Genomic DNA, 14,495 nt, shown 5'->3' with positions numbered 1-14,495 from the left:
TGGCTCAGAGCCTGGAGCCTGTTTCCGATTCTGTGTCTCCCTCTCTCTCTGCCCCTCCCCCGTTCATGCTCTGTCTCTCTCTGTCCCAAAAATAAATAAACGTTGAAAAAAAAATAAAAAAAAAAAAAATAAAAATAAAAGAGACAGAAAGCCTAAAAATAAATGAAAAAGAAATTCTGTAAATGAAAAGTATAATAACTGAAATGGAAAATTTACTAAAAGAATTACAAGGGTAGATTTTCAGGGGCACATAGATGGCACAGATAGTTAAGAGTCTGACTTTTGATTCCAGCTCAGGTCGTGAGAATGAGACCTGCATTGGGCTCCTTATGGACAGCACAGAGCCTGCTTGGGATTCTCTCTCCCTCTCTCTCTGCCCCTCCCCTGTTTACATGTTCTCTCTCTCAAAATAAATAAACTTTACTTAAAAAAAAAAAAAAAGGCAGATTTCCAACTACACAACCTATCCTCACACCTAAAGGAGCTAGAAAACAGCAAATAAAGCCTAAAGTCAGCAGAAGGGAGATAATAAAGATTAGAGCAGAAATAAAATATATAAAAACAAACAAACAAAACAGTAGAAAAGATCAACGAAACCAAAAGCTGGTTCTCTGAAAGAGTTAACAAAATTGATAAACCCCTACCCAGACTTATCAAAAAGAGAAAGGACTCAAATAGATAAAATCACAAATGAAAGAGGAGAGATCACAACCAACACCAAAGAAATACAAATGATCATAAGAGAATACCATGAAAAATTACATTTTAACAAGACAGGCAATCTGGAAGAAATGGAAAAATTCCTAGAAATTCACAAACTACCAAAACTAAAGCAGAAAGAATAGAAATTTGAATAGGCCCATAACCAGCAAAGAAATTGAATCAGTAATCAAAAATTTCCCAACAAACAAGAGTCCTAGGCCAGATGGCTTCCCAGGGAAATTCTACCAAATATTTTTTTTTTATTGTTTATTTATTTTTGACACAGAGAGAGACAGAGCATGAGCAGGGGAGGGGCAGAGAGAGACAGACACACAGAATCTGAAGCAGGTTCCAGGCTCTGAGCTGTCAGCACAGAGCCTGATGCGGGGCTTGAACTCACAGACCGTAAGATCATGATCTGAGCCGAAGTCAGATGCTCAACCAACTGAGCCACCCAGGCGCCCCTCTACCAAACATTTAAAGCATGGTTAATACCTATTCGTCTCAAACTGTTCTAAAAAATAGAAATAGAAGGGTAACTTCCAAACCCATTCTATGAAGCCAGCATTACTTTGATTCCCAAACTGGACAAAGACCCCGCTAAAAAGAATTACAGGCCAATATCCCTGATGAACATAAATGTATTAGCAAATCAAAATCAACAGTACATGAAAAGAATTATTCACCATGATCAAGTGGGATTTATTCCTGGGTTGCTGGGGTGGTTCAATATCCACAAATTAATCACTGTGATACACCACATTAATAAAAGGAAGGATGAAAACTATAAGATCCTGTCAATAGATGCAGAAAAAGCATCTGACAAAATAAAGCATCCATTCTTAATAAAAACGTCCATAAAGTTTGGATAAATGGAACATACCTCAACACAATAAAAGCCATATACAAAAGACCCATAGCTAATATCATCCTCAATGGGGAAAAACTGAGAACCTTTCTCCTACAGTCAGAAATAAGACACAGATGTCCACTCTCACCATTACTATTTAACATAGTATTGGAAGTCTTAGCCTCAGCAATCAGACAACAAAAAGAAAATGTATCCAAATCAGCAAGAAAGAAGTGAAACTTCACTCTTCACAGACAACATGACACTCGATGGAGAAAACCCAAAAGATTCTACCAAAACATTGCTATAACCAACACATGAATTCAGCAACATCTCAGGATATAAAATCAATGTGCAGATATCTGTTGCATTTCTGTATGCCAATAATGATGCAGCAGAAAAAAAAAAAAAATCAAGGAATCGATCCCATTTGCAATTGCACCAGACACAATAAGATACCTAGGAATAAATTAACGAGGTAAAAGATCTATACTCTGAAAATTATAGAACAATTTTAAAATAAATTGAAGAGGACACAAAGAAATGGAAAAGCATTCCATGTTCATGAACTAGAAGAAAAAGCATTGTTAAAATGTCTACACTACCCAAAGTAATCTACACATTTAATGCAATTCCTATCAAACTACCACCAGCATTTTTCACAGAGCTAGAGCAAACAATCTTAAAATCTGTATGAAACCAAAAAAGACCCCAAAGAGTCAAAGCAATCCTGAAAAAGAAAATTAAAACTGGAGGCATCACGAATCCAGATTTCAAGCTGTATTACAAAGCTATTGCAAAGACAGTATAGTACTAGCACAAAAACAGACACAGATCAATGGAACAGAACAGAAAACCCAGAAATGGACCCACAACTACATGGTCAACTAATCTTTGACAAAGCAGGAAAGAATATGCAATGGAAAAAAAGACAGTCTCTACAACAAATGGTGTTGGGAAAACTGGACCATTTTCTTACACCATACACAAAAATAAATTCAAAATGCATGAAAGACCTAAATGTGAGATAGGAAACCACCAAAATCCTAGAGAAGAACACCAGCAGAAACCTCTTCAGCCTCAGCTGTAGCAACTTCTTACTAGACATGTCACCAAAGGCAAGCGAAACATAAGCAAAAATGAACTATTGGGACCTTATCAAGATAAAAATCTTCTGCACAGTGAAGGAAACAATCAGCAAAACTAAAAGGCAACTGATGGAATGGGAGAAGATACTTGCAAATGTCATATCAGGTAAAGGGTTAGGATCCAAAATCTGTAAATAACTGATCAAACTCAACACCCAAAAAACAAATAATCCAGTGAAGAAATGGACAGAAGACATGCATAGTCATTTTTCCAAAGAAGACATCCAGATGGCTAACAGACACTTGAAAAGATGCTCAACATCACTCATCATCAGGGAAATACAAATCAAAACCACAGTGTGATATCACCTTACACCTGTAAGAATGGCTAAAATTAACAACACAATAAACAACAGGTGGTGGTGAGGATGCAGAGAAAGGGGAACCCTCTTGCACTGCTGGCGGGAATACAAACTGGTGCAGCCACCAGTGTGGGATACAAAAATACAGATTCGAAGGGGTACATGCACCTGAATGTTTATAGCAGCATTTATCAACAATTGCCAAACTATGCAGAGAGCCCAAATATCTATCAATTGATGAATGGATAAAGATGTGGTGTGTGTGTATACACACAAACATATATGGAATATATACACATATAAAGGAATATTATATATGTGTGTATACACACACACACACACACACACATATATATATACAATGAAATATTAGCCATCAAAAAGAATGAAATCTTGCCATTTGCAATGACATGAAGCTAGAATATATTATGCTCAGTGAAATAAGTCACTCAGGAAAAGACAAATACCATATGATTTCACTTAGGTGTGGAATTTGAGAAACAAAACAGATGAACATATTGGAAGGGGTGGGGGAGAGAAGAGATGGAAACAAACCACAAGAGACTCTTGATAGATAACAAACTGGGTTAACAGAAGGAGGTGAGTGGGAGACAGGCTAGATGGGTGATGGATACTAAGTCAGGAACTTGCGATGAGCACTGGGTGTTGTATGTAAGTGATGACTCACTGAATTCTACTCCTGAAACCAATATGGCACTGTATGTTAGTTAACTAAAATTTAAATTTTTAAAAAATGGAAAAAAATAAAATAAAAATGAAAAAAAATGGACAGACTTGAGCAGCAAACTTGAAAGAAAGAACAATGGAAATTACAAAGTCTGAGGAACAAAAAGGAAAAAAAAACTTGAAGAAAAGCAAACAGATCTTAAGAGGCATGTGGGACATCAACAAATGGACCAACATCTGCACTGTGGAAGGCTCAGAAGGAGAAAAAGGACAGGGAGAATATCTGAATAATGACTGAAAACTTCCCAAAGTTTGATGAAAGATGTTAATATAAACATCCAAGAAGCTCAGCAAATACCAAGGAAGATAAACTCAAAGAATCCCACAGCAAGACATATTATAATCAGTATTTCCAAGGAAAAACACCCAAGGAAAATCTTCAAAGTATAAAGACAGAAATTCAGAATCATCACATATAAAGGAACCTCAGTAAGATTATAAGCAGATCTCTCATCAGAAATTTTGGAGGCCAGAAGGCAGTGGATTAATATATTCAAAATGCTAAAAGAAAAAAGAAAAGAAAAAAAAAAACCCTGTCAACCAAGAATCCTATGTCCAGCAAAACTGTCCTTCAGAAGAGTGAGAGAAATTAAGACAGTCCTAGACAAACGAAAGCTGGGGGAGTTTGATATTACCAGACCTGTCCTGCAAGAAATGCTCAAGAGAGCCCTGCAGGGTAAAAAGAAAAAGAAAAAAGAAAACAAAAAAGGACACTAGACAGCAACTCAGAGCTATTATGGAAAAATAAAGATCTCAATAAAGGTTAATGCATGATCAATTATAAAAGCTGGTATTATAACAATGGTTTGTAATTTCACTTTTTACATAATGTAAGAGATGAATACATTAAAAAAATTAATACCCTAAAAGCTAACATTATACCTGTTTTTAAAGTCCACATGCATGTTAAAGAAGGATTTAAATTAGATATGCAAATATACACAAATGACCAACAAGCACAGGAAAAGGAGCTAAACGTTACTAATCATTACGGAAATGAAAATCAAAATTATAATGAGACACCACCTCACATCCAATAGGATGGCTATTATCAAAACAGAAATAGTAAGTGCTGGCAAGGATACAGAGAAATTGGAACACTTATACACTGCTGATGGTACTGCTGCTGATGGTATATCTGCTTTGGAAAGCAGTATGGTGGTTCCTCAAAAAATTAAAAATAGAATTACCATATAATCCACTCTCAAAGAGACATCTGTACACCCATGTTCATAGAAGCATTATTTACAATAGCTGTAGGAGTAACCCTAGTAACTACTGATAAATGGATAAGGAAAATGTGGTACAGATATCATGGACTACCATTCAGCTTTAACAACGAAGAGCATTCTGCAATATGCTACAGTATCGATGAACTTGAAGACCTTACTCTAACTGAAATAAGCTAATCACAATGAAAAATACTGTATGATTTCCACTTACATGAGGTACTTATGACAGTAGTTAAAATCACAGAAACTGAAAGTAGAATGGTGCTTGCCAGGGGCTGGAGGTGAGGGAGGAATAGGGAGCTACTGTTTAATATGTAGACTTTTAATTTTTACACTTAGAAATGATTAAGATGGTAAGTTTCATGTTATATGTATTTTGCTACAATAAAATATTTGAAAAAACATTAGTTACACTAAAATATAATTAACCCTGAAACTTCAGTCTATATCAGTGCTGTTCAGTAGAACTTTATATGATGTTAGAATTCCCTATAACTGCACTATCCAGTACAATAGCCACTAGACATATATAGCTACCGGGTACTTGTATGTGGCTAATGTGACTGAGGATCTGATTTTTTTAATTTTAATTTTAATCAATTTAAATTCAAGTTGTTACATGTGGCTAGTGGCTAACATTTGGACACTTGGACAGCAAGTCTACAAAATGTTGAAAATATGGATATTCCCCATTATAAAAACCCATTTAAAAACATGTAAGAAGCTGTTAAAAGTAAAATAGTTTTCAAATATTTTCTTCAAATTTAAAAGAATGATCAGGAAGTATTTCTTTCAAAGTCTAATTTATAGTTATCTTTATAAATATGGTTATAAGATAAAATTATGTTTGATATTTAGTTTATGTATCAGTACTCTTAGTTTATATCAATATCCTCAGTTTACACCAATACCGCTGAATGCATCTTAGCTTTCTCTTACCAAGTATTTTCGAAGATTTCTTGCCATGTGAAGTCAAAATTCACACCTTTCGCTCATTAATAAAGTAAACATTACCAAACTAATATTTATTTTTTATAAGTAACAGCTTTAAACTTTGAACTCCAGTAAGAGTTAAATGCAATATACCATGTGTTATGAAGACATATACATTAACTGCCAAAATACAAATTTATATTGAAGGCATTGATTTTAGTATCTAAAAGTTCCCCTTCATTTAACCAAAATTGTCAAGCAACATTTTAACACTAAAAAAGTTGACCAATAAGAAAAAAACAAGGAAATAATTTATCATGTGTTACTTAAAAATTTTTATGTCTATTCCAAGCACTTTATTCCTTGAATTCACAGATTACCATTAAAATTAAAATACAAATAAAATGTAATACACTAAATTGTTCCTGTTTTGTCCCTCTTGAAAGATTAAAAGATCAAAGACTGGTATGAGAACTAAACACCTAAACATATCTCCTAACTGAAATAATTAACATATTTTGAAATAATCTATTGGCAGTCCTAAATTGTGAAAACCCCACAAACGTTAAATACCATTAGTAAATAGTAACAAATACAACAAACATTAAAACAGAAATGCCTATAGAAAGATATCAAGTTATATCACAGAAAAGGGCCAGTTCCTTGCATTTACAGATTATAACCTTAAGTGATCATTTCTACCAGTTGATGTGAAATGTAGTCAAAGTTTCTCAGACAGTTCCAATTCATTTTTAATATACATGAATTTCTGGGGTATGGAAACAAGTCCCTTTTTTAGGACAAATCATTGTTGTTGTTTTTTTAATTGAGTTTTTTTCCCTTTTGTTTCTCATTTTGTAACTATAACCCTTGTCAGAACATTCTCTAATTTCTCATGGTCATTTCTCATCCTCACCAAAATACATTTAAGTAACAAAAAAACTTGCATTAGAGCCTTATGACAGTAGTACCATTATTCCCTGAACTCCACAAAACATTGAACAACACAGAAAATCAAAACAAAATGTAACCACCAATGAAGAAATTTATCTATTTCTTTTCAAAACAACTGACACGATAGTTACAGTACAGAGTCACATAGATGGACACACTACTTGAAATTTTTCCAACAGTGTATTAAATACTAAAGTCTCTTTTATGTATCCTTTAAGATATGAAAAAGCATATTTGCCACACTAATCAGTACAATAGGTCCTAAGAAATAATAATCTAGGATAAAACCATGGCCTGTCCAATTCAATGTTATTAAGTATTATTTGGGGGTAAAGTCATAATTATCTTTCATAATGTCAAAACACATACCTGGCTTCTTGTAATAACCCACTAAGCTGCTATCCTATATATTTAATCCTCTGTATTTTTACTTAATATATTCTACTAAGGGTTAGAGAATCCTGTAATTTATAATTCCCATGCAAAATATTAAAAATAATCTTAGGTAATCAAATATTGAATTAATTAAAAAGGAATTTTAAAGTAATAAAAGTTCATGTCAGGAATTTATAGAAAAGAACAACCTTCATACTGAAATGAAATACCAAGAGATTTTCTCATTTGCTGTATCTTCTTCATCTCCTACACCATACATTGCAACTTATGTTCAGAAGGGGGGTTAAAAATTTTTAACTACCAAAGAAAAAATATTTCATTCATTAACGCTAAGACAAGGAAGAAGACTAATTCAATTTATAGAAAAAGTTATTTGCATACATCAGAGAAAAAAGGATCTTATGAGTCCTTAAATGTAATAAATGCAATGATACTTTATTCCTCAAATATTATACATAATTCATGTTTTGCCTTTTTTTTTTTTTTTTGCCTTTACAACTTACTTCCTTCAGTCTTCAAAGATTCCATACCAAAATTTGTTTCTTCCCTCATCTCTAAGCCTTTTCCCATATTTTCTCCTCTTTTTAGAGGAAAATTTTCACTGGTGCCTAAACCACGATGAGCTATCACATCAACTCTGTTAGCACAACTGTCATCAAAAAGATAAGAAATAATAAGTGTGGAAAAAAGGGGACTCTCAGACACTGTTAGCAGGGAAGTATACTGGTGCAGACACTATGAAAAATAGTGTGGAAATTCTTCAAAAAATTAAAAATAGAATGCCTATATGATCCAGCAAGTCCACCTCTCAGTATACAGCCAAGGGAAAAATCACTACCTTGAAAAATATCTATATTCCAATGTTCATGTATCATTATTTATAATAGCAAAAATATGGAAACACCCTGTGTCTATTGATGAATGAATGGATAAAAAAAACTGTGGGAGAGATATATATATAATGGTATATTATTCAGCCATAAAAAAGAAGAAAATCCTAGCCATTTGCAATAGCATATACGGACCTTGAGGGAATTATGCTAAATAAGTCAAAAACAAGTATTGTATGATCTCACTTATATATGGAGTATTTTTTTAAACCCACAAATTCATAAATAAAGAATACAGATTGGTGGTTGCCAGAGGCCAGGAGGTGGGTGCTAAAGGGGTAAAGGTGGTCAAAAGGTCTAAAATCCCAATTAAAACATAAATAAGTCCTGGAGATGTAACATACAACATGATGACTAGAGTTATTAATACTGTATTGTGTATTTTAAAGTTACCAAGAGAGTAGATCTTAAAAGTCCTTATCATAAAGACAAAAAAAAAAAAGTCACTATGTATAGGAATGGATGCTAACTAAACTTACTGTGGTAATCATTTCACAATATGTACACCTAAAACTAATCCAATATTTTATGTCAATTATCTCTCAATAAAAAAGGAAAGAGTTAATGGAAGAAAGGGAGGATAAATTATTAAAAATAGGGGAAGAAACCTTCCGTAAATTCTTCACTGAAGAGTTTGTGCTATAGATTTTCTTTTATCTTAATAAACAAAAGTATATCCAAGGAATAAAAGGATATAATAAATATTACTCAATTATCTAATTGTCAAATAATACCCTTCAGAATATTCCTTTTTATTTTGAGAGAGAGAGAGTAAATGAGGGTGGGGGCAGGGGAGGAGCAGAGAGGGAGGGGAAGAGAGGGAGAGGGAGGCAGGGAGGGAGAGAGAGAGAGACAGAGAGAGAATCCCAAGCAGGTTCTCCACTGCCAGCATGGAGCCCAACACAGGCCTCAAACTCAGAAACCATGAGACCATGACCTGAGCTTAAACTAAGAGACAAACACTTAACCAATTGCTACTGAGGCGCCCCCAGAATATTCTTTAATTAGAAAAAGCAAGACAAATTCTGATCAGGTGGGTGGTGGAAACATAGATTACTCTAAAATTAAAAGAATTACTTATTATTTGGGCTATTCTACTAAATCAAACCCTTACTAATTTATACAGTATTACGCTTGTCTTAGAAGAATGTAAGGCAGTATACAAGATCATATATTTAAAAAGAAACATACCAAGATAACATAAACTCAAAGCAAGACAAAATAGATTTCTAACACTAGAAGTAAATCCAAACAGTATACTTTCACTAGTCTATCACCTGCCAAATTCCCCATCCACCAAGCACTCTTCATCTGATTTGTCACCCCTAATCCAACCTTAGAAGATCCTGGGTTTCTCTCCTGCTCCTACTCCTGGACAGCTGAACATCACTGGAGAAAAAGCAATTAACCAAACTTACTAAACTAATTCACTGAACATTCCTGTTCAGTATATACTATATATATATACAAACACATACACATATACACATATATATACATACGTATGCGCATATATATATATATACATACGTATGCATATATATATATATATATGTATATGTATATGTATATGTATATATATGGCCTCAGCAGGTCATTTATCTATTTTTTTTCCCACAGTAACTGTTGGAAACTATCTCCTGTCTTCTTAAGTTCCCATCATCACCCCAGGTCCTCTACCTCTCCACAGACTACTTCTATTTCACTGAAAAGTCAGAGCCTGTCTAATGTGAACTTATTCAACTTCCCTACTCTCCACCAATAATTACTTCTGCATCTTTATCCATTTCTTCTTTCCTGTTACATGTCTTAAATCAGTCCAGCATAACCAATCAACTATTGTGGTGTGGACCAAACAGAAAGCATCTAGATCTCAAACTAGTATCTTCCAAAAGCAGTGCTGATACTGGGAGGAGAGAAAAGCTAAGACAGCAGGTGCTTAGTCTATCATGCCGAACACAATATTTGAGAAGGAAAGATTGCATAGTAATTCTAGCTAGCAGTGAACATAAAGGGGCATACCAGAAAGGGAGTTACCAAGTGCACACAGCATAAAGACAGCAAAAGCAGTGATTGGTGACATTCAGAAATGTATACCAGTAGGCTTTGTAGAAATTTAAGCCAGTAACAGGCCCAGTCATGAGATAAAGGTCCAGGAACCCTTTCCCTAAGAGGAAAGGACTTTTCTAGAACCTCTTTTCCTAAAAAAAGACTGAGAAGAACTAAACAGAAACAAAGCAGGGGTTAGGATTAGTGGTGTGTTAGTAAATATCTAACACCTAGCTCTCTATGGAAAAAAAGTGGTAATCTGTAGCATTTGCCAATTTCTGCAGTACAAATACTCCTAACCATAGTCAATTTCCAAATACCAACAAGGCATCAGAGAACGCAGAATGGGGAAAAGATGCATAGTAGCACACCATTAGTTTTTCTACCATACATATACAATAGACTTAGGTAAAGAGCATACATAGGTAATATTTAGGAAGTGAAACTGTTTTAATGTTTATTATCTTTCATATAACTTCAAAAATAAACTGAAAATGTTGAAAAGAAAAAAGTGCCTCTCACATTTGAGATACACTAAAGAAAAATATAATTCTATAAAATTTACTCCAAAACTAATACACTCAATTAATTGCTAAGCAAAACTAAGTTGATTACAGAGGCCAAAGGAAATTTGATAACTGGAAACTAGAAGATATTGAAGACTTCACTTTGTTCCAATATTACCTTCTACTTTTACTTTAAAACACTGCAACCAATGCATAGGACCCTAAGTAGTTTTAGGTGTTTGGGGGAGAACTTTCACTAAAACATCCGAGGCAACCAATGCATTTTCATCTGAAGTTCTTCCAGAAACTTACACACTGGAAACCAGAACTCTGCAAGCAGAGCAATATTAGAAAAGTTCATAATCTCATTTAAGTAGAGAACTGCATCTCTCCATATCAAAGCACCTGGCCCTGGAGACTACCAAACTGGCTTTCAATTTATAAACACCCACCTAGGATGCTTATTACCACTGCTGGCATTCTAATAAGCTACAGCATTTTCTTAGTAAACTCTGGTTTCAAAAGCACATATCAAAAAGTATATACATAAACTCCACTATACTCGAAAAGGGCATACTAGTAGGACTCTCTCAAGACAAACTGATAAAAGAACACTATGAAAAAGCAATCCTGTGAAAATGGTGAAACAATAGAAGCTTCCTAATAAAATAAACAGAGATTGCTTTATGAGATGAAACAATGAAGTCAAAAAACATGCTTAATGTGTTTCACAAACACATGACTTTTTATATAGATTATCATTTAAGAACCTGGGGTTTACTCTTTTCTAAAAGTCGAAAGGTAATTTGTCTAAACAGAATACTGATGTTTACTCCAAAGTTTTCCATGTCCTATATTTTTCCTATATAGAATCGGCCTATTAAAATTTGAGCATATCTCTCCCCCTTGAACTAGAATTAAGGAAAGGATACAATTCATCATACATAAGCTTTTATAAAACATCTGTAGTTATGCAATATACCTAATAAAAAAAAAAAACCTTAGAAACGTATGTCAAATGTTTCTAGATTTGCAAAGAATGGTTAAACTTAAACAGAACTAGCATAAATGACAAATACCACAAGTAAAGCCTTGGGTGAAACTAATTAAAAATATTAAATTACAAATAAAAGCATGAATATGGAGGCAAGTTCCTGATAAATTCATTCAATTTCAAAACAAAAAGCATTAGAGAAATTCTTATAATAAAGAGAATTAAAACACCTGAGACAGAATTTATGCCTTAACTATTGATATCACAACAGCCTCAATTAACTTAAAATTCATTTCTCAAAAAAACTATTACAGATTTATTCATATAATATTATAATAAATATTTATGTCTGAAGTGTTCTCACCACAAAATAGAAAATGGGAACTAATGTGAAGTGACAGATATGTTAATTCGTCTGATGCTGGTGATTATTTTACAATGTGTTAGTATATCAAATCATTAAGTTGTATATCTTAAATATAATTTCTAATTGTCATTCATACTTCAACAAAGTTGGAAAAATATTAAAATATCAATTAAAAATGTGCTAAAAACTTCATTATAAAATAGGACATAACACTTCATCTTATACTATTGCAACAGAGAGCAAACCAGTTCTACCATTAAAATCTCTTTCATTTTACTTACCAGTAACTGTTTTTGGTCTTCCTTGGCATCCTCGTAAGAGGGGGATCCAGACACCCAAGGTGGTAATGGAGTTTACAGGTATCACACAATAAAAGAAGATGCTGATCATGGTTCTTCTTACAAATTCCACAACTTTGAATAAAGGCAGCAAATAAACGATTAGAATAATAATTATTTTAGTGAAACAGCTATTTACAGCACATTTTTTTAAATTTTAAAATTTCACCTTGGATTAATGTTTCTTCTATTAAAATCAAGTGGTTTTTTTCTTCAAACGTGCCTCTTTGTAACATCAATAATTATTAGTTCTAAATATTTGAGACTATAGAAAAATAGCTGGATCTAGTATAATTATTATTCTGGTGTCGAACTTTTCAGAGAGGCATATATAAGACAGTATTCTCAGGATGCCTGGCTGGCTCAGTTGGTTAAGTGTCTGACTCTTGATTTCAACTCTGGTCATGATCTCACAGTTTGTGAGATCAAGCCCTGCATCGGGCTCTGGGATGACAGCACAGAGCCTGCTTGGGATTCACTCTCTCCCTCTCTCTGCCCTTCCCCTGCTTGCTCTAAGTAAATAAAAAAACTTAAAAAAAAAGAAGATAGTATTCTCAACATCACAGCTACCTCAATTTAGTTATCACTTAAAACATTTAATATTAGCTCAACTTTTCTCTAGAAACATAACTATTAAACAAAAAAATTTTACAATTTTCTACTTCTCTCAAACTACAGAAGTTAATTTACAAACAAAATTGTTTATTTTAACATTAATTATAAGCCTTTCAATGAATCTTCAACATGTAAATAAGCTACATTTCTAAATAAGTCTCTTCAAAATCAGACTTTGAGTCTTAAAAGTACACCAATTGATATTTTTGTGAGGAATGGGGAATTTTGCATTGTTGTTACTGTTATTTGGATTTTTGTTACTTTTCAAGGAATCTAACTTTTCTTGTGCAAAATGTCAACTTAACTACTCCTGAGAGCACAGGCACCATGACTGGAATATCTCTGTTTTTTAATACTGGCAACATAAAGTGTGAAGAAAAAGTTGTTAAGAATCTCTAACAGCTACCCATCCATGTAAGAAATAAAAATGATTTTTGAAGTTTTAAATTATCCTAGAGAAAAAGGGTCACATACACGCAACAATGACAACCAGTACTTGGTTCTCAATGCTACTCAAGTGAAAAAGGAAAATCATTTACAATACATTCTGAAACAAAAATGAACTGTACTGACAAGTGAGAAGCACTCTGATATGCACGGTGGTTCCAAACGAACCAATTTTGTTTGGAAAAGCTAGACTGAGCCAAGAAGTCTTGGCTATGCAAAATTACGATAGAGACAAAGAAGCAAATAACAAAAGCACTTCTAGAAATAAAATTATTACAACTGAGCATATAAAAAAATATAGACAGATTCAAATCTAGAACTTATTTTCATTATCCACCACTGTACAAAGGCAGTAATTCAGATTGTATATGATACCCATCACTACCTAAAAACACATGCAAAGCTCTAAAACTCATTAAAGTAAAATAAAATATAAATGCCCATTAAATAATAGATTATTTTAATTATTTAAGAAAATGATCATCTACATTATTTAAAGTCACTTTCCAATTCCCCCAAGACAATGGATTGTTCATTTCCATGCAACTTTTGGACATATATCTCCACTTATTTAAAGGATACAAGTCATTAATCTTATCATTAAAAGAGGAGCAAAAATCTCTTCTCTCATTCAACCTAAACCATCTTTGATAAAGGTATTGATAAAATGAATTTCAAATGCATTTAACATAAATTCTAATACGGACATAATCCATTCACAAATATTTGAAGCATCTTGTTACTAAAAGTATGAGTTTAAAAACACACAATATTAATCTGTTATCATTTTATTACTTGCCTATAAAGTACTGCAGGAAGAATAGAAGTCTTTTGTGTGCCTCCTTCTTTTTTACTGGGTTTTCTCTCCTTGGGTGCCCGCAAAATTGCCGGTATGTTCAACTTCTATTGATTTGAACAAATGCAGTTTATTTTGTTTTAAAGAAAAAATATAAAGCAACATTCTCCTCTATTTGCCACTCAAGTCAACTAAATATGCTAGAATTGTGAGGGAGAAATGTCTTACC

At 33.3% G+C, this 14,495-nt stretch overlaps 1 protein-coding gene across 6 annotated transcripts in view; it reads right to left on the bottom strand.

The window, feature by feature from the left end:
- Positions 1 to 14,495, bottom strand: part of PHF14 (PHD finger protein 14) — a 210,591-nt gene that overhangs the window by 141,130 nt on the left and 54,966 nt on the right. For all 6 annotated transcript variants that reach the window (XM_047095550.1, XM_047095552.1, XM_047095553.1 and 3 more), the window contains 2 exons: positions 14,270 to 14,373; positions 12,352 to 12,483 (listed from right to left, as the gene is read on the bottom strand). In XM_047095550.1, coding sequence (XP_046951506.1) covers positions 12,352 to 12,483; positions 14,270 to 14,373 — 236 coding nt within the window. The remainder of the gene's footprint in view (positions 1 to 12,351; positions 12,484 to 14,269; positions 14,374 to 14,495) is intronic.

Source organism: Lynx rufus, unplaced genomic scaffold (assembly GCF_022079265.1).
Source record: "Lynx rufus isolate CCGP_SWC_20201006 ecotype Redwood Valley unplaced genomic scaffold, mLynRuf1.p SCAF_4, whole genome shotgun sequence".
Taxonomy (NCBI): Eukaryota; Metazoa; Chordata; class Mammalia; order Carnivora; family Felidae; genus Lynx; species Lynx rufus.
Note: the sequence above shows the minus strand (reverse complement) of the source record. Positions and strands in the feature narration are given on the sequence as shown.